Source organism: Polypterus senegalus, chromosome 1 (assembly GCF_016835505.1).
Source record: "Polypterus senegalus isolate Bchr_013 chromosome 1, ASM1683550v1, whole genome shotgun sequence".
In the NCBI taxonomy this organism is placed as follows: Eukaryota; Metazoa; Chordata; class Cladistia; order Polypteriformes; family Polypteridae; genus Polypterus; species Polypterus senegalus.
This window is the reverse complement of record NC_053154.1, coordinates 3,150,602-3,168,814: the sequence shown is the minus strand read 5'-3', so window position 1 is coordinate 3,168,814 and position 18,213 is coordinate 3,150,602. Positions and strand designations below refer to the sequence as shown.

The following is an 18,213-nucleotide window of genomic DNA, read 5'->3' as shown; positions in this document are numbered from 1 at the left end:
CAAGCACTAACAAAATCAATATGAGCACCACACGAACCAGTCGACGATGATGATACGTCACAGCTATTCTTTAAATGTTGATTTTCAACAAACACTTTAAATAAAGTTTGCCCACGAATCCTTTTATCAGGCAGGTTATGTAATTCCTCATAAGCCACTTTCTACTTTCAACGCTCGTCTATAATATTCACATTTTACTCACATGTGCCATGCTGTCAAGCCTTGTTTAGAAAGGGCACAGTGCAAAGTTGCACAAGGCCACTTATGAAGTAATGTCAGTTGGCATGCACTCAATTCATAAAATTAAACTAGTTAATGTTAAACAAAAGATTTAACAGCTTAAGCAGTGTGCATCAGTGTCATGAGGTTAACATTATAAACACCAAGAACGGAGATGCACAAGTGTAGCCCAAATATCAGTCTCTTAATGAAGTAACAGGTTATGTAAATGAAATGTCCAAAAGCAGGAGAAGACCCTGTGATCTAACAGGACTCCCCACAATTCAAATACGACTTAAGCCTGTCCTTTAGTCTAGTTAGACACCTGATATTCGATATGGTGTTCCACAAGGCTCTATCCTGGGTCCGCTGCTCTTTTCGATCTACATGCTTCCGTTAGGTCAGATTATCTCGGGGCATAGCGTGAGCTACCACAGCTATGCTGATGACACGCAGCTGTATTTATCAAGAACGCCTGATGACCCCAACTCTGCTGATTCACTAACACAATGTCTTACTTGCATTTCTGAATGAATGAGTAGTCATTTTCTCAAGCTAAATAAAGAGAAAAATGAAATTGTAATGATTGGCAATAATGGATTTAATGAGGTTATTAGAAATAAAGTTGATGCATTAGGATTAAATGTCAAGACAGAGGCAAAGAATTTAGGGGTAACTATTGACTCTGACTTGAATTTTAAATCACATATTAAATCAGATCACTAGGACAGCATTTTATTCACTTAAGAAATAACAAAAGTTAGACCTCTTATATCACTGAAAGATGCGGAGAAATTAGTTCACGCTTTTGTTTTCAGTCGACTAGATTACTGTAACGCACTCCTCTCAGGACTACCCAAAAAAGACATAAATCAATTGCAACAAGTGCAGAATGGAGCTGCTAGAATCCTAACCAGGGAAAGAAAATCCAAGCACATCACCCCAGTTCTGATGTCACTACATTGGTTACCTGTGTCACTCAGAATTGACTTTAAAATACTGCTTATAATGCTTATGCCTTAAATAATCTGCTCCATCTTGTATATGGGAATGTCTTACACCTTACACTCCAAATCGTAACCTTAGATCCTCACACGAGGGTCTGCTTAGAATTCCAAGAACCAAACTTAAAAGACGTGGTGAGGCGGGCGGCCTTCTGCTGTTATGCACCTAAAATCTGGAATAGCCTGCCAATAGGAATTCGCCAGGCTAATACAGTGGAGCAGTTTAAAAAAACTGCTAAACACACAATACTTTAACATGGCCTTCTCATAACTCCATTTTAGTTTAATCTTGATACTCTGTATGTTCAATTAATTATCATTACTATTCATGGTGGCTCCAAAATCCATACTGATCCCTACTCTCTCTTCTGTTCTTTTTCCAGTTTTCTGGAGTGGTGACCTGCACCACCACCATCTAATCAAAGCACCGTGATGTCCCTACACTGATGGATTAAAGGTCAGAAGTCCACGTGACCGTCATCATCAAGTCCTTCCATGAGGACTGATTGAGGACATTTATGATAGGTAGAATGCCTAGACTGGGCTGGGTGGTCTCACGGTCTGGAATCCCTGCAGATTTTATTTTTTCTCCAGCCGTCTAGAGTTGTTTTTTTTGTTTGTTTTTTTTTGTTCTATGTTAGTGATCTCTTATTTTAATTCTTACTTTGTCCTTTTTTCTCTTTCTTCATCATGTAAAGCACTTTGAGCTACATTATTTATATGAAAATATGCTATAGAAATTAATGTTGTTTAGTTCTGGAGAAAAATGTGATATTAATCCTATAACTTAACTGATTCATACGGTAAAAGAAAAAAAAAACCTACTATTTCACTTGGAACCTGTGGCTTTGCTCTTCGTGTGACTGAATATAAAATGTAAGCTACACAAGAAAGGGTTTTTATGAACTGTACAAGCCAATGTATAAAAACAGGCAGATTAACCCCTACTCTCACATAATAAATTTCATAGTTCAACATCTGAAATAATGGAGAAATACTGTTAGGTTTCATTTACGTGCAATCAGTTTTGAATTGCATTGCTTTCCTGTCTGTTAATGCAAATCTGTGTCTTTAGGTGTAAGTTAGTAAGTTTTAAAATTTCTATTTTATGTTACCTATAAACCTGTTACAGCACTCTGAGCCAGCAATCCAATCCATTTTATTTTTGTATAGGCCGAAAATCACACAAGGGCTTTATCAGGCCTTACCTTTTGATTGCCCCCCAGCCTTGACTCTCTAAAAGGGAAAGGAAATTCAAAGAGAGACCCCAATCCAGGTAGGTTAGGCATGCAGTGGGTCAATATAATATTACAAGTACAGCCAGCGCCCTGTAAACTGCGCTGTACAAAATTAAACTGAATTGAATTGGACCGAGTATTTTTTAAAAGAACTTGGATCTTAAAGGACACATTTGTAAACAAAATGTAGTTTGGCACAGACGTAATCACCATAAACCTACCTCTCTGGTGTCTGAATGTTATCCAGATCCTCGATGTCCAGTACCATCTGCTGAGACTCCTCTTTTGCCATTTCTGTCTTCTCCTCAGCCAACTTCAGGTAGGCTCTGACCACATCCTCCAGGGATTTGATGTTCACCTATTGTACAAATAAGTACAGTGAAGCACACTTTCAAACAAAATAAATGAAGGCACGTCTACACTGAGCACAAACCACGGAACAGTACATACAAATACTTGGGTTTGAATAAAGTCTGCAGTTACAAGTCCAAGGTTTTAGCAAACATATGCAGGCCTGGAAGTGACACAGGCTTAACCGCACACTGTTTGCTTCATTCATTTACGCCGCCACTCTCCCAAATGTACTTCACAGAGGCCATTGTGGGGTCACAGGTGCACTAATAATGTCATCAATTTGAATGCACAAACTAAAAAGCTGAAATCGAAGCATCACTCAGAGCACTCAATACTCACTTGTCTGACGTGGTTGTTTCACAATAAAATATCATGCAGATGGATTACAGAATCTATTTGTTGATGTGAGAGTTTTACTGGGCCAATGAGGAAGTCTGGTATCTGCGTATCAATCATTATATACGTTCTACATCCTAGCTTACTACTGCTTTGTGTGCATTATTAACGTTGCATTTTGCATCCTGCCTCGATGTATCTATTCACGTGGAGCAAACTCCATACAAACAAATGCACATCAGCTCTGGCTGCTGCCGGTGGTTAACGCAGATGACAATAGTCGGTCAATAGCCTCACACCAAAATAAATTCTGGAAGAACTGATAGTTGTTCCCAGAATAGCACCCTTTACTACTCCTCAGCCTGAAATCAACATTTCATTCAGTCATTTTCATTTTCTATGTCCATGTATTTAATGTGATGCATACAGTACAGTACATTCAGTAGCTTGCTTTGTACGCCAGTCATTTGTCATTTCAATATTATCATTTACGGCACTCAGGCAGCAATACACAGTGGGATTTTCTGCTGCTGGTTTCGCATAAAGTTTATGTAATTTCCATTCATTCAGACTGCAAGGAAAATTATCAGAAAAACTCTCATAATGTAGATTATCAGAAAGTATTTGGTTAAACCCAAAACTAAAAACTTAGATAAGTGTACACAGCCAGTACCTTCAAATTAGGAGGGCCAAGGAGCAACTAGGGCTGTGCGACATTTGCAAAAAATGATCTCTCATTATTTTCTGGGACTTTGAGGATAATGATGATTAGATAACATTTTGCACCCTTTAATAACGCGTTTGTAAAAGTCTTATTGATCTAGCTTGGTCTTGTTAATAGGCGCTCACTAATGAGATTAAAGGAAGCAACAGTTAAGTAAAACGGGTTTTATTGAGTAAAAATAGAAGTAAAATAACACAAACAGTCAAAGTATTACTGAGCTCAAACAGTGCAAGTGGCCTACAGGATTTACACAAGACCAACAAAACTACTCTGATGGGGGCATTTTAAAGAGATGCTTAACCTTAATGTAGACTGGGGGGCTTCGCTCGCCAACCCCCGTGTTTGTTGTTCCGGATACACACTTTTAAGAGTTTCTGTTTTCTTTGAATTGTTGCTACTTCATTAGTGTCGCTTTTATTTCAGAACTTCTGTAAAAACAACATTTGGAATCTTTGGAGTCCCAACGTGCTGAATCTTTTTAATGAGCTCAGTGAGACGCGTGTTTGATGACTTTGTACCCTAATTCAGGACAGGTGTCTCCGTTTGGAATTTCAGCACAGACAACACGATCTTCATCATCATCAGCAGTAAATCATTTTTAATACAAAGTAACCGATAAAAGCATGTGAGGTAAACTCTGTTTTTGAAATTCTCTCACTTAAACTTCAAAGCCTCACAATATTTCTATACTTCTGACAGATCACCGGTGTCCATGTATTCGATCTCTATTCGCCTTTTTGTTATTTCTCTTTCCTTGTGCTAATGTGATCTTTACTTTCTTTGTTTTGTCGTTTTTTTCTACTTTCATATTCTGTCTCTCGCTCTGCGTGTGTTTCTACGAGTCTTTTGAATTCCACTTTTCATTTTCTCTAACCTGCTCTGCAGGTGTTTGGCCCTCTTTGTTTTTAAACCTCTTTATGATGTTTGACTGTTTTCTGCTCTTTGTCTTTTATTTCTGACCTCGCTTTATCCTGCTTTTTTTTTTTTAATGACACCTGGTTCGTGTTGATTATTTTCCCTTTTTCCAGTAATAATTTCCATTTGTTTGCGCTCCTGTGATCTTTACTTTCTTTTTTTATATTTTCTAATTTTCCTACTTTCATATTCTTTAACTTTCTCCACAGGTGTATATCACGCCCACTATTTTTTTTTGAGTCTTTTGAATTTTACTGTTTTCCTAATCTCTAACCTGTGTTTAGCGCCAACGTTTGTGAACGTCTTTATGAAATTCTACTTTGTCTTTTAATTCTGAGCCTGCTTTTTTTTCCAATTCCACTTGTTTCAAGCTCATAATTACTTTCCTTATTTTCTGAGCTTGCACCTCGATTATTCTTTTTTTATTCACTTCAACACTTTTTAGTCTTTTCTCCGTGTTGCTTTCTTCTTCTCTTAGTCGTCGACATTTCATTTATAACGTATTGTCCTTCTACGCTTTATATGCGCGGAGAGCCCTGGATCTGTGTCTGCTCAAAGCCTTTACACGACTGAGTGTGTGGCTGCCCGCGCTCTTATTTATGTGCAAGTAGGGCGTGTCTTGTAAGAATCTCATGTTCTACGTCATGGCGAGATGGTCCTGGCACAAAGTCTCATGTTTAAGGTCCCCGTGAGACGCTCCGTGGCCAATCTCTCTAGTCTCGCGGGCCTTTTAAGTGTCTTCCATGATCTTAAGGTGAAGATCACGTCTCGTCGCCCTACTGTTTCTCTCCAGGATTTTTTGTTTATAATAGAGAGACAAGATTGGAATCCAAAGGGAATAAGAAAAAAATCCTAACAGAAATACAGGGTCTGAACATTACAGTCCGGATAAACAAACTGCTCTGCTGCAAGGTGAACTGTGTAACATACAAGCAAGAACGAAAATCTTACAGCCTGCCCTGTAATGTAAAAATCCAAAGTTCTGTCAAATACTGCGCAGGAAAAATAATACAGTATAGCATTTGTAACCAAGTGCCGTCATATTGCACAAAGATACAGTAAACCCAAACCTATAACATTTTTAAACAAATTACTAACTTCAAGTTCCATCCACTACCGAGTAAAAAATATCAGAAAAGACAAAACAATTGCAAAATTTTACTGAGGAAACTTCAAGTCGTGTGACAGAAAGGCCAGCATGTCCACAGCAGGAGGCTTCAGAGCAGCACGGCTACCTGTTACTACATTTCCTCCGGTGCTGAAGGCCCACTCAGAAGGACTGTTTAAGTCTGGGATACACACACGCACTTTTTTGGAAGTTTCCCCAACTTTGGGAAATGTTTGGGACCTGTTGCGTTTTCCACCACTCAAGAGCATTTACATGACCGTCTACCTCAGGTCTCGTCTTCGTCTCTTTCTCAATGGCACTGTGCACTGCAGAGACTCGCCTTCTCGGAATTCCTGGGTGTGTTTTTTTTCAGTAGCTGCCAAAAGACTTTCTTTCCTTTTTTCCTTCCTCCCTTGTGTCATCCCCTCATCCAACTTCTACAGCCATAGGGACGAGATGGAGCGAGACAAGGAGGCAGGGATATGTGTGAGTGTTTCAAATAATGAAAGAAAACTGAGGACGCCTAACCAAGATGGCTTGCAAAATAAAAACACACCCAATAGGCATATACTTCTTAAGGGAATAAAAATAATCCATTCTAACAAATTCTGTAATTTGTTTGAACAGGTTAATAATTTGTCCAAACAGATTTTTTGGGGGGGGTACCAGACACCTACAGGGTTTCTGTGTTAGGTCAATTTCACTTAAATGGCATTTTTTAGAGGAACCAAATTACTGAAGCCTCTTCCAGTTGTTAATCCATAGTGCACGGACGTTAGCTCAGCTCTCTATTGTAATGTAAACCATGCGTTCTTCTCGCAGCCATGTCATGCCATCCACCATTTTTCTCATCGTACAGCACTTTTCTGCAGAGTGATTTGGCTCAAGTGTGTTTTTGTGCCCGTACCTTGGGTGATTTAGACCTATCCTGGAGGGCCGACTCCTCAAGCTTTTCATATTCTTCATAACCTGTGCAGAAGTTAGTTTGCAGATGGTGAAAAAGTTATTGTCAAGCTGTCTTTAACGGCAACCAATTTCCGATTAAGTTTACAGATTGCTGCCTTTTAAGCAACATCAGTCTTTTCAAAGTCAAACCACCCAAAACGTGAGTGAGGATGAGCTGCGTCTTAAAGTTAAATCGAACAACGTCAACTGAGAGGCTGTTTCATTCCCTGCTGTTTGCTTATTCATTGTTAGGCAGCTGCACACTTTGAGCAGGAGTTTAGTCCGTTAGGTTACATGAGACAGTGAATGTGGGGAATCTCGAGGTGTGTTTTTCATTGTTTTTGGCAAAGTGATGGACATAAAATCGATAGTTTCAGCTTGCACGTCGTTAAAATAACAATTAAGACATTATCGTGGGCGATAAATACTGTATCACACACTCCTAGGGGCAACACACAGAGGCAATTCCATATCCCCTACCCTGGGTACATCTCTGGAATTTGCTGATGCGGCTGCAATATACAACTCTAGAATATCCTAACGCATTATGTGTGCTGCAAGCTTAACTTTTAACGTAGTAAAGAAGTGACGCAGGTCTTAGGGCTGAGCTGAAGGTTAGCGACATCGCCAACTGGCAGCAATTTCCTCAAATTGCCAAACTGCAGCCTTTTTTTCTTTTAGTGGTTAGGCTTGTGTACCCACAAAAAAGCTGTCAGGCACTCATATTCCCCGAGTTTAGCACCAGGGCGCACAGACTGAATAGGAAGAGCGCAGATAATGTACTGCTGTGGTGCTCATAGACTCCGAGTGCCCACGGATTGTCGCTCTTCACATTGCTCTTTTAGGTAGTTCGCTGTCCTTAAAATGACCACACAAGTTGGAATTCTTTGGAGCCTTAGTCTGGTTTGCCCATTTTAAAAGGTCCCCCCGTGGCAGCTTGTCAATATAATGAAATGTCAGCTCATAAAGTGGGTGACTGATCGGCAGGCTAATGCAGCTTATCATCCATCAATCCATTCATTACCTAACCCGCTATATCCAAACTACAGGGTCACGGGGGTCTGCTGGGAGCCAATCCCAGCCAACACAGCAATGTCAAAAATATTTTTCATTCCCCACCCGTTTTGCTAACCTGTGCATCCAGAACTGTATTGTGGCACAACTGAAGTCTATACAGTTTACCAAACCTATGCAGCGAGATTAGGACAAGTGGTGGCATGGTGGTGCTTCATTGGTCTTGTGGGCAGTGCCTGAAGTGGCCTGGCACCAGCAGCGCTCAATACTTCATGGGGATCCCCTTCCCTTTGACATCATCTACTAATATACACGCACTTTGACCTCCAAGGGTAATAAATTAGGAGAAGGAACAAGACACTGACTAAAAGGAGTACCGTCAGTAATCTGGCTCCATTTAAAGCAATGCTTGTGGGCAAAATGGAATGCAATAAATCTGAAAATAAACCACTTACACTGTTCACGATATTAAAGCAGGGTCTTTTATGTTTTTAAAGCCTGTGACATCTATGCCATTGTTCTCCAGCATGCACACAGTACACTGCAAGCTCACAATACCAATCAACACTCGGCATTAGGTGCTTTCGGAGGCATGTTGTCTGCACGCATGATGAGGAAAAAGCAAAATGTGCGCTCGAGACAAACCACAATGAAACAAAGTACATTTTTTTTTCCTATGATGCATGCAGAGTCACTTTTTTGTTCAAAAGATGGAAGTGAACAACTTAGGATGTAGTGTTTGAATGAGTAAAAGTAATTACAGTAATCCCTCACTATATCGCACTTCGACTATTGCAGCTTCACTCTACTGTGGATTTTATATGTAAGTATATCTAAATATATATTGTGGATTTTTTGGATCTTCGCGGATATCTGCGGACAATGGGTCTTTTTACTTCTGGTACATGCGTCCTTAGTTGGTTTGTCCAGTTAATTTCTTACAAGGGACGCTATTGGCGGATGGCTGAGAAGCTACCCAATCAGAGCATGCTGATAGGTTTCTGGGTGTGGATTGGCTCAGTGATGGAGAGCAGCATTCAATTCTGCTTTGCGTTAGCCAGCATCTCGTCTCGCTCATTCAGCATCAACGTGTTTCGCTGTGTAAAGAGTTAACATTTGTGCTCTTTTGTGTTTCTTTGTGTCTAGTCAAGCCCTTCGTTATGGCTCCAAAACAATCTGCTCCTGCTACTGCCCAAGCGACAACGGAAGATGCTAATGATTGCCAACAAGGTAAAAGATTTGGATACGTTGAAGGAAGGGAACAGCTACACCGCGGTGCTACACAGTCGCCTGAAGAGGCTCCTTTAAGAAGAGCTCTAACGCTCTCCTTTGTTGTCAAGTAAGATTTATGTCATCGTTATCAGACAAGTCCTCGTGTCATTGTTGGCGAGTACCCAGAACTAATGTTCTATGTACTTAGTATATGAGGGTACCTTTAGTGTAACTGTACACACAATTTATACAATTTTTCTGGCACTGCACATATTTATTGCTGGTGGCCTGTCTATCATAATGGCTGTAGCATATGTGATATCAGTTTTATTTATAAATACAGTGGAACCTCGGGTCACGACCGTAACTCATTCCAAAACTCTGATCGCAACCCAAAGTAATTTCCCCCATAGGATTGTATGTAAATACAATTAATCCGTTCTGGACCGAACAAGGTGTATGTAAATATATTTTTTTTAAAGATTTTTAAGCACAAAAATAGTTAATTGTACCATAGAATTCAGAGTGTAATAGTAAACTAAATGTAAAAACATTGAATAACACTGAGAAAACCTTGAACAGACAATGCTCGACTCAGTCTCTTTAAAAACAAGCCCGGTGCCTTCTTTATCTGCCTTCTTGGCCTTCCGTGGCCAGCCCGCCCTCTCTCTCTCGCTCGCTCACTGCACAGACAACAGACAGACTGAACACGTGCGGAAATCATCGGCACATACAAACCAGAAGAGAAACTGGCTTGTTCGTCACACAAGAGTGTGGTTGGGAACAGATGCAAAAGTTTTTGGCGGTAACCCTATTTGTAATTGTTCAGAGACGTTCATGAACCGAGGTTCCACTGCACATAAAAATAACCATATAAACATATGGTTTTTACTTGGCCGATTTTCACCTTTCGTGAGGGGTTCTGGAACGCAACCCCAGCGATCGAGGAGGGATCACTGTATAGAAAAATCCATTTTATAATAGGGCAGATCTAATTTAAGAGTTTCATGCCAATACTGCACTGTGATTTGTAGCAAATCTGACCAACAATGATAACTAGGAAGACAATCTCACCACCTCACAAGACAACTATCAAAAAACTAATACTTAATATCAAAACCAATGAGGCCCGTTACTGACAGCTTCAACGTACCTCACTAAAACCTAACCCTTTGTCTGGGCGTACACTGTGTCTTTTAGTAATCGTAGACGAGCGGTTACTCTCACTGCATGATACGAGTCACCAGATGATTGTGTGCTGTAGCCACATGAGCACTTCAATCTAACGGACATGCCACAGCATTGGCGCTCCGAGTACGTGTTCACATGGTCCTGATGGACAGTTTTACCCAATAGCATATTTCAATAAAGCTTTACCCGTACAAAAACAAAAACACCATGGGGTAAAAAGACGTAACCAAACAGACGGACAGTTTGGAAGGTGCCGACAACACAATCTGTGTATTCTACAGAGAGAACTGGAAGGACTGTCCGCAAACCAATGTAATTTATCGTGTATGTGTTTATTTCAGGTTCTTCCAGTAAACGTTTCCTACGATACAACTACAAAGTAAGGGTATTGCGATATGACCAGTATTTGAAATCAAAAAGTTAAAAAACGAGCATGATAATGGCAATAGCTGAAATACAACACCAATAACTTCTCACTGCTGTTATTTTTCTCTTCAAAGTCAAACCCAACGACTCATCTGGCTGACCCATCATTTTTAATCACGGTGTTCGTTTCTTTTCATGGTATAATATACACTTCTCAGCCACAACATTAAATCCACCTGTCTCTTGCCTCAGCTCATTAGAGCTGTTCTGGCAGCACATGAACTCCACAAGGCCTCTGGCGGTGTCCTGTGGTATCTGGCACAAAGACGGTAGCAACAGGTACTTTAAGTCTTCTAAGTTGTAAGGTGGGGCCTCCATGGATGAGACTCGTTTCTCCAGTACATACCACAGATGCTCAATTGCATTGAGGTGTGAGGAATCTGGAGGCCAAGTTAACACTTTGGTCGTGATTCTCAAACTATTCTTGAACAGTGTTTACAATGTGCCAGGGCGTGTTTTTCTTCTAAAAGAGTTCACCGCCATCAGAGAATATTGTTGCCATGAACGACTGTAACTAGTCTAAAACAATCTTTGGGTAGATGGTACTAAGAAACTACGATTTCCCAGCAAACTTTTCCCCAGAACATCACTTGTCTTCTTCCCTTAGTGCACCCTGCTGCCATCTCTTCCCCAGGTAAAAGACACACACGCACCCGGACGTCCACATGATCCGACGTGAAAACATCATCAGATCAGGACACCTTCTTCCAATGCTCCATGGTTCAGTTCTGACGCTGAGGTGACCAACGTAGGAGCTTTCAGCAATGGACGGGGGCCAGCAAGTGCACGCAGGCCCACATACAGCAAGCTACAATAAGCTGTGTTCGGACACCTCGCTCTCATGGCCAGCATTACATTTTTCTGCAATTTGTGCTACAGTAGCTCTTCTGTGGGATCAGACCAGACAGGATTGCCTTCAATCCCCAGATGCATCAAAGAGCATTCATGACCCCATCGCCAGTTCGCCGGTTGCTCCTCCTCGGCCCACTGTTAGTAATTATTAACCACTGCCCAAGACCTGCCATTTTGGAGACGCTTTGACCAAATCATCTAACCATCACAATTTGGGACTTGTCAAAGTCATCCAGATCCTTACAACTGTCCCATTTTTCCTGCTTCCAACACCTCATCTTGTGAACTGACTGTTCACTTACTGCCTCACATACCTCAGCTCTTGACAGGTGCCACTGAAAGGAGATAACCGATGTTTTTCACTTTACCTCTCAGTGCTTTAAATGTTGTGGCTGACTGGTGTAGACAGGCGATATGAACGGGGAGTGTGACCTTTTGGCCAAGTCTGCCGTTACTGGTGCAATGCTCACACTCACTGCAGTCAAGAAATGTGACGGTAACATTCATCCAGTCGTATGAGAGCACAATCACAAGATGCCACTGGGCATCACAATCCCTCTCATACCACACATAAGATGACTGATGAAGATGTAATTTAGGCTGACTTAAAAAATGCTGGGGTCACATAGTGAGAACATTGAAGAGGCTGTTGACTTCACTACTGACTACATCAACTTCTGTATGGACATTGTAGTTCCAGTAAGAACAGTACGCTGCTAGGCTAACAACAAGCCATGGATTACAAGTGACATGAAGGGCCTTTTGAACCAGAAGAAAGGGGCTTTTAAAGGCAGTGATCAGCATGAGCTCAAGAGCGTGCAGAAGGAACTCCGAGTCCAGCTCAGGGTGGCGAAAGAGCAGTACAGGAGAAAGCTGGGGCAGAAGCTGCAAAATAACAGCATGAAGGAAGTGTGGGATGGGATGAAGATTATCACTGGCTGCAGCTCGAAGCGGGGTGCCACCATCAAGACAGACGTGGAGAGAGCAAACCAGATGAACAACTTCTTTAACAGGTTTGATCACCCTTACCCACTCTCACCTCGGAGTACTGCACCCTCCAACCATCCTTCTGCTGATGCCAGCATAGGTGAGACATCCCCACCCACAATTACAGCAGCCCATGTGAGCAGAGAGCTGAAGAGACTTCGTGCCAGCAAAGCAGCGGGTCCATATGGTGTATCGCCACAACTGCTGAAGGCCTGTGCGCTGGAGCTGGGAGTCCTCTACAGCGCATCTTCAACTTGAGCCTGGAACAGGGGAGAGTCCCGAGGCTTTGGAAAACATCTTGTATCACTCCTGTCCTAAAGGTATCACGTCCTAGTGAGCTGAATGACTTCCGGCCTGTTGATCTGACGTCACATCTGATGAAGACCATGGAGTGGCTTCTGCTTCACCACCTGAGGCCACAGGTCCACCATGCCTTCGACCCTCTGCAGTTCACATACCAGGACAAGGTGGGAGCGGAGGATGCCATCATCTACATGCTACACCGATCCCTCTCCCACCTGGACAGAGGCACTGGTGCTGTTAGAATTATGTTTCTGGACTCCTCTAGCGCCTTCAACACCACCCAACCTCTGCTCCTCAGGGACAAGCTGACTGAGATGGCAGTAGATTCACACCTGGCGGCATGGATCGTAGACTATCTTACAGACAGACCTCAGTATGTGCATCTCAGGAACTGCAGGTCTGACATTGTGGTCAGCAGCACAGGAGCGCCACAGGGGACTGGACTCTCCGGTCGTGTTCAGCCAACATACATCAGACTTCTAATACAACTCGGAGTCCTGCCACGTGCAAACGTTTGCTGATGACACTGCTATGGTGGGCTGCATCAGGAGTGGGCAGGAGGAGGAGTACAGGAAGCTAATCAAAGACTTTGTTAAATGGTGCGACTCAAACCACCTACAACTGAACACCAGCAAAACCAAGGAGCTGGTAGTGGATTTTAGAAGGACCAGGCCCCTCATGGACCCTGTGATCATCAGAGGTGACTGTGCAGAGGGTGCAGACCTATAAATACCTGGGAGTGCAGCTGGATGACAAACTAGACTGGACTGCCAATACTGATGGTCTGTGTAAGAGAGGACAGAGATGACTATACTTCCTTAGAAGGTTGGCGTCCCTCAACATCTGCAATAAGATGCTGCAGATGTTCTACCAGACGGTTGTGGCAAGTGCCCTCTTCTACGCGGTGGTGTGTTGGGGAGGAAGCATAAAGATGAAGGACGCCTCACGCCTGGACAAACTGGTGAGGAAGGCAGGCTCTATTGTAGGAGTAAAGTTGGAGAGTTTAACATCTGTGGCAGAGCGACGGGCACTAAGCAAACTCCTGTCAATCATGAAGAATCCACTGCATCCACTGAACAGGATCATCTCCAGGCAGAGGAGCAGCTTTAGTGACAGACTGCTGTCACCGTTCTGCTCCACTGACAGACTGAGGAGACCCCACACTATGCGACTCTTCAATTCCACTGGGGGAGTAAATGCTAACATTACTCAAAGTTATTGTCTGCTTTTACATGCATTTTTATTATTATTTAATTTAATATTGTTTTTTGTATCAGTATGCTGCTGCTGGATTATGTGAATTTCCCCTTGGGATTAATAAAGTATCTATCTAAAATCAGTTTGCAATTTTAAAAAGTGCCCCAAACTGCACAATATATGCCCGGCGACATCAAAACTCTGCTTGTGAGACTGATCACACTAACACGCGGCTGCCTGATATTTCTGACATGAAAGTAGTTCCATGAATTGCACAACAGCCCAATAATTTGAAGCAATCTGGCATCACAACCCCTCTCATGCAGCACACGGGGCGACACCCAATGAAGCGGTTTGTTAACCCATGCGCTGAACACTTTAATGAGGTGGGCCTTCTTCCTATTTTCATTTTTCAAGTTGTGTTTTAGTGTGTATCCTTATTAACTCTCATCAATTTGTTTCTTTAGTCTTAGTTTCAGACGTTGGCATCCATCAATTCCTTGCAATTTTGTGATACAAGCCGTAGTCGCAGTATTTAATACATTTTTCTATTACTTTGCCTATAAATGAATGTTAGTTATATGGTCTTGGTTACTGAAATCTGTAAACGTGATTTACCTAATTGTACACACCTAGCGGCTTGGCTCTGAATTCGTAAAGATTTCACGAAACGCGTCAAGAAGAATGCTCAGGCAGGTATCCATCTACTTGCCAGCCATTACACCCCAATCCTGGGATTTTCCTTTAAGACTTAAGACATATGGATGCTTCCTCGTTTATTGTATTAATATGTTTGTATATTCTCACATTTGTGGCAATGCTGGTTTTGTTAAAATCTGTGTTAAATAGTCAAAGTGTTTATTTCCAAACACAACGAAAATGTTTGTTTGAAGCAATAACCTGCTTCAAAGTCGCCCTGCCGCTTATACATTATATTAACGGGTGGTTGTTCTTGATTTGCTTCTTATAGGCTGTCAGGATATCTGCTTCAACTCCATGTCTTGGTAGTTTGTTCCAGATTCACACAATTGTGTGTGTAAAATAATGTTTCCTGGCTTCAGTCTTAAATGCACTTCTTATACCTCAACTATTCAGATCAGACGTTCTGGGAAGGTCATTTTCATTTTACACACTCTCTATATCTATATACAGTACAATCCCTCTTAACTGGCCACCTCGGGACTGGACCAATGGCCGGTTAATCCGACGCATACCTACTTTCATTTAGAAAAATATTTCTATGGTATGTACGCGTACCTCTTTGACATTCCTGAAGAAACAATACCCACAAGGCTTCACCCACGATTTCGCACACGGGTTTTTTTTCCTTGTACAACAACTGGACAGTGTGGTGTGGCGGGTCCAAAGCTCAAGTCAAAAAGGCCACTTTTTAAATAATCGCCACACTCGCGGCTTAGCAAGGGGGCATGAAATGTGTGGCCGATCATTCGTGATGCTGAAGAAAGCAGTCACTCCAGCTGAGCGATCACGGAGTGACCGGTAACGAAGACGACTGGCCGTCGAAAGGCAGCGGCAGTCGTGGAGGCTTTGGGCTGGTTTAGCCCCAGCGTGAGCGCCCTGGGCACTGTGGAAAGAACCCAAGTCTCCGTCCGGATGGAACCCGACGCAGCCAGGGATCAGAGGGCTACCGCACCAGCGACTCCCTGATGTGAAGCCCGATGGGAGAAGCAGGGGAACCGCCAGGTAGAAAGGAGGAGGCACCGTGCTTTGGATTTAAAAAGACAGCTTTCAGCCATTGTTTTAGCCTCGTTGAGTTGTTTTTAAAGGACTTGTTTTTTTACTAATGGATTTTAACCTCCACTAATTCACTCGTTTTAATGGATTATTTATTTAAAGAAGATTTTTGATACACTGCACTTTATTTAATTTGAACACTGTTTTGTTGTTTGCTGGTTTTAAAATACCTCTCACCTTCCAGGAAAGAATGAAGTGCATACATATAAAGAACAACTCGGATACTTTATTTAACAGGCCGGTTTACCCGTCGGCCGGTTGACGTGAGGCCAGTTAAGAGGGACTTGCTGTATATCTATATACAGGGCGAGTCAAAATTATGTTAACACTAATGGTTCTGCTATATAGATATATACACTTATATACAATTTTTATGGACAATTAATGTGCCACATATGGTCCATGTATTGAACGTGATGGCAAACACGATTGTTTCCGCCATTTAAATGCTAACATAATTTGATTTGCCCTATATCTCTATATCTATCTCTATATACGGCTGATGAGCCAAAGATTAGGGCGAAACACATGTCTCGTACTCTTTGCATTATTTGACAGTAAAACTATTTCAACTATCTCTCTCTCTCTATATATATATCTCACAAACACTCATACGTATACACACACTATAAAGTTTGAGTTTTCTCTTGGCAGAGAACAAGGTATTGTCTCTCTCTATTGATAAACTATAAAGAGTAAACTGGGCATATGCTACTAAATGGAGCAATTCGTCATCTCTAAAATGGAGGACAAAACACGTTAGGAACCGGCAGGAATGCCCACATTGGGGTTCATTTATGGGACTGACATCTGGTCAGCATTTCATGAGATCCTGCATAGGAGTCAACTGCAGAAAACGTTACATTTTAATTGACAGTGGGCAGCAAACAGCACTTTGCCCATGGCGAACAACTCTTAATTTAGTTTTTTTTTTTTTTTTTTCTCTCTCTCATTCAAACTGACCTGCTGGCAGATGTTCTTGTACTGGTAGAGGCCCTCTTTGGCCAGGTGGCTCTTGCGAAGATCCACACAGAGCTCCAGATACTTCAGCATAATCGGTTCGTGGATCTTCTGCCATGTTCGATGTTTTTTACTCTTTATCACGTCATAAAGAACATCAAGGGCAGGCTGCTTCTTGCCCACCTCCAGAAATTCTGCAAGAAGGGAAAATGAAGCGTTAAAAGAAAGAATTTGTCACGCCGAGACAAAAGCTGCACGTCTCAGGAAAGTCAAGCACAAACTGCAAAGAAATGGCTTGACAATGTGACCGATTAAGGGACTGGGAGCGATAAGGAAAGGTTACAGCTGTTTAAAAAGAAAATGTCCGTTTATAACTGGCATATGGTTACAACATATAACCGTGCTGATGATTAAATCTGATAACACGTTATAAAGGAAGAGATGCGCACCACTCTATGTTCGAAAACACAACGACACAATGCAAAAAAAGTCACATTTAGTGACAACTGCAGTGTCAGTCTGCCGCCCCGCCGGACTTGCGATTCGTCCATATTGTGAAGCGTGTCAACCACAAAAGCAGCACGACACCGCGGCTTGGGGCCGCACGCTTTTTCCGAGCCGTGCACATGTCCTCCAAGTCGATATCACTTTAACTGAGGCTCGGCCGAGCGAAGTGGACACTCGATCGAGGGTACAAAGGCCCCGCGCCTGTTCGCGCTTCGTCATGAGGCGCCCTCCTCGAGCCCGCCGACTTCCCGGCTTCGACAAGCATGGCTTCCGCAGGCCCCTCGCGAGCGCGCGCGCACACACACGGACACCGTCCTCTGCACTCACCGTTCGCCCGCTTGAGAGCGTTCTCGGGGCGCTGGAAATACGCAGGCATCGCGGCGATGGAGTTTACTACTCAGCTTTGGAAAAAGAAAAAATCTTCAAGGGGACGGCAATGCGATTTAGTGAAGCATCACCAACACGCGACGGCCACAGGCAACCCGCTTGGCCGAGATCCGGGCTAAAGGACCGGAGCACGTGATACCCACGCGGGGTCACGCAGCCTGTGCGTCACGACGCACGCATAGCACGGGCGGGCTCTTTGGTCGTAGTCGGTTGAGGTTGCTCCAACAGAGTGAGCATCGTTTAGGTCTTTTTATTCCCGTAAATGTAAGCGTCTGAAAGTTACATCTTATTTAACAAACATTCTAAATGGCTTGAGTAATTATTCATCTGCATTACAGATTTTAAAAATAAACTGCTAAAATATAATTACACTCATTCGTGGAATAACGTCCAATGGATATTTTTACAACTCCGTTAGCCCGATGTCATTTATTGGTATTCTGTGACTTTAACTATTTTATTTTATTTTTTTAACTGCCAGTGTTTTTAGTGTTACTAATATTGTTAATTTTGTTGCGAGCTCTGTTTTTTGGTTTAATGTCAGTAAAATGTAATAATAATAATAAAAAAAAAAATTTG

General features: G+C 42.3%; 1 protein-coding gene across 1 annotated transcript in view; it reads right to left on the bottom strand.

The window, feature by feature from the left end:
- Positions 1-17,770, bottom strand: part of eif3s10 (eukaryotic translation initiation factor 3, subunit 10 (theta)) — a 74,198-nt gene extending 56,428 nt beyond the window's left edge. Inside the window, exons 1-3 of the mRNA XM_039743745.1 lie at positions 17,575-17,770; positions 16,744-16,934; positions 2,683-2,819 (exon numbers count right to left, since the gene is read on the bottom strand). Coding sequence (XP_039599679.1) covers positions 2,683-2,819; positions 16,744-16,934; positions 17,575-17,623 — 377 coding nt within the window. The 5' untranslated portion in view covers positions 17,624-17,770. The remainder of the gene's footprint in view (positions 1-2,682; positions 2,820-16,743; positions 16,935-17,574) is intronic.
- Between the last annotated feature and the right edge of the window lie 443 nt (positions 17,771-18,213).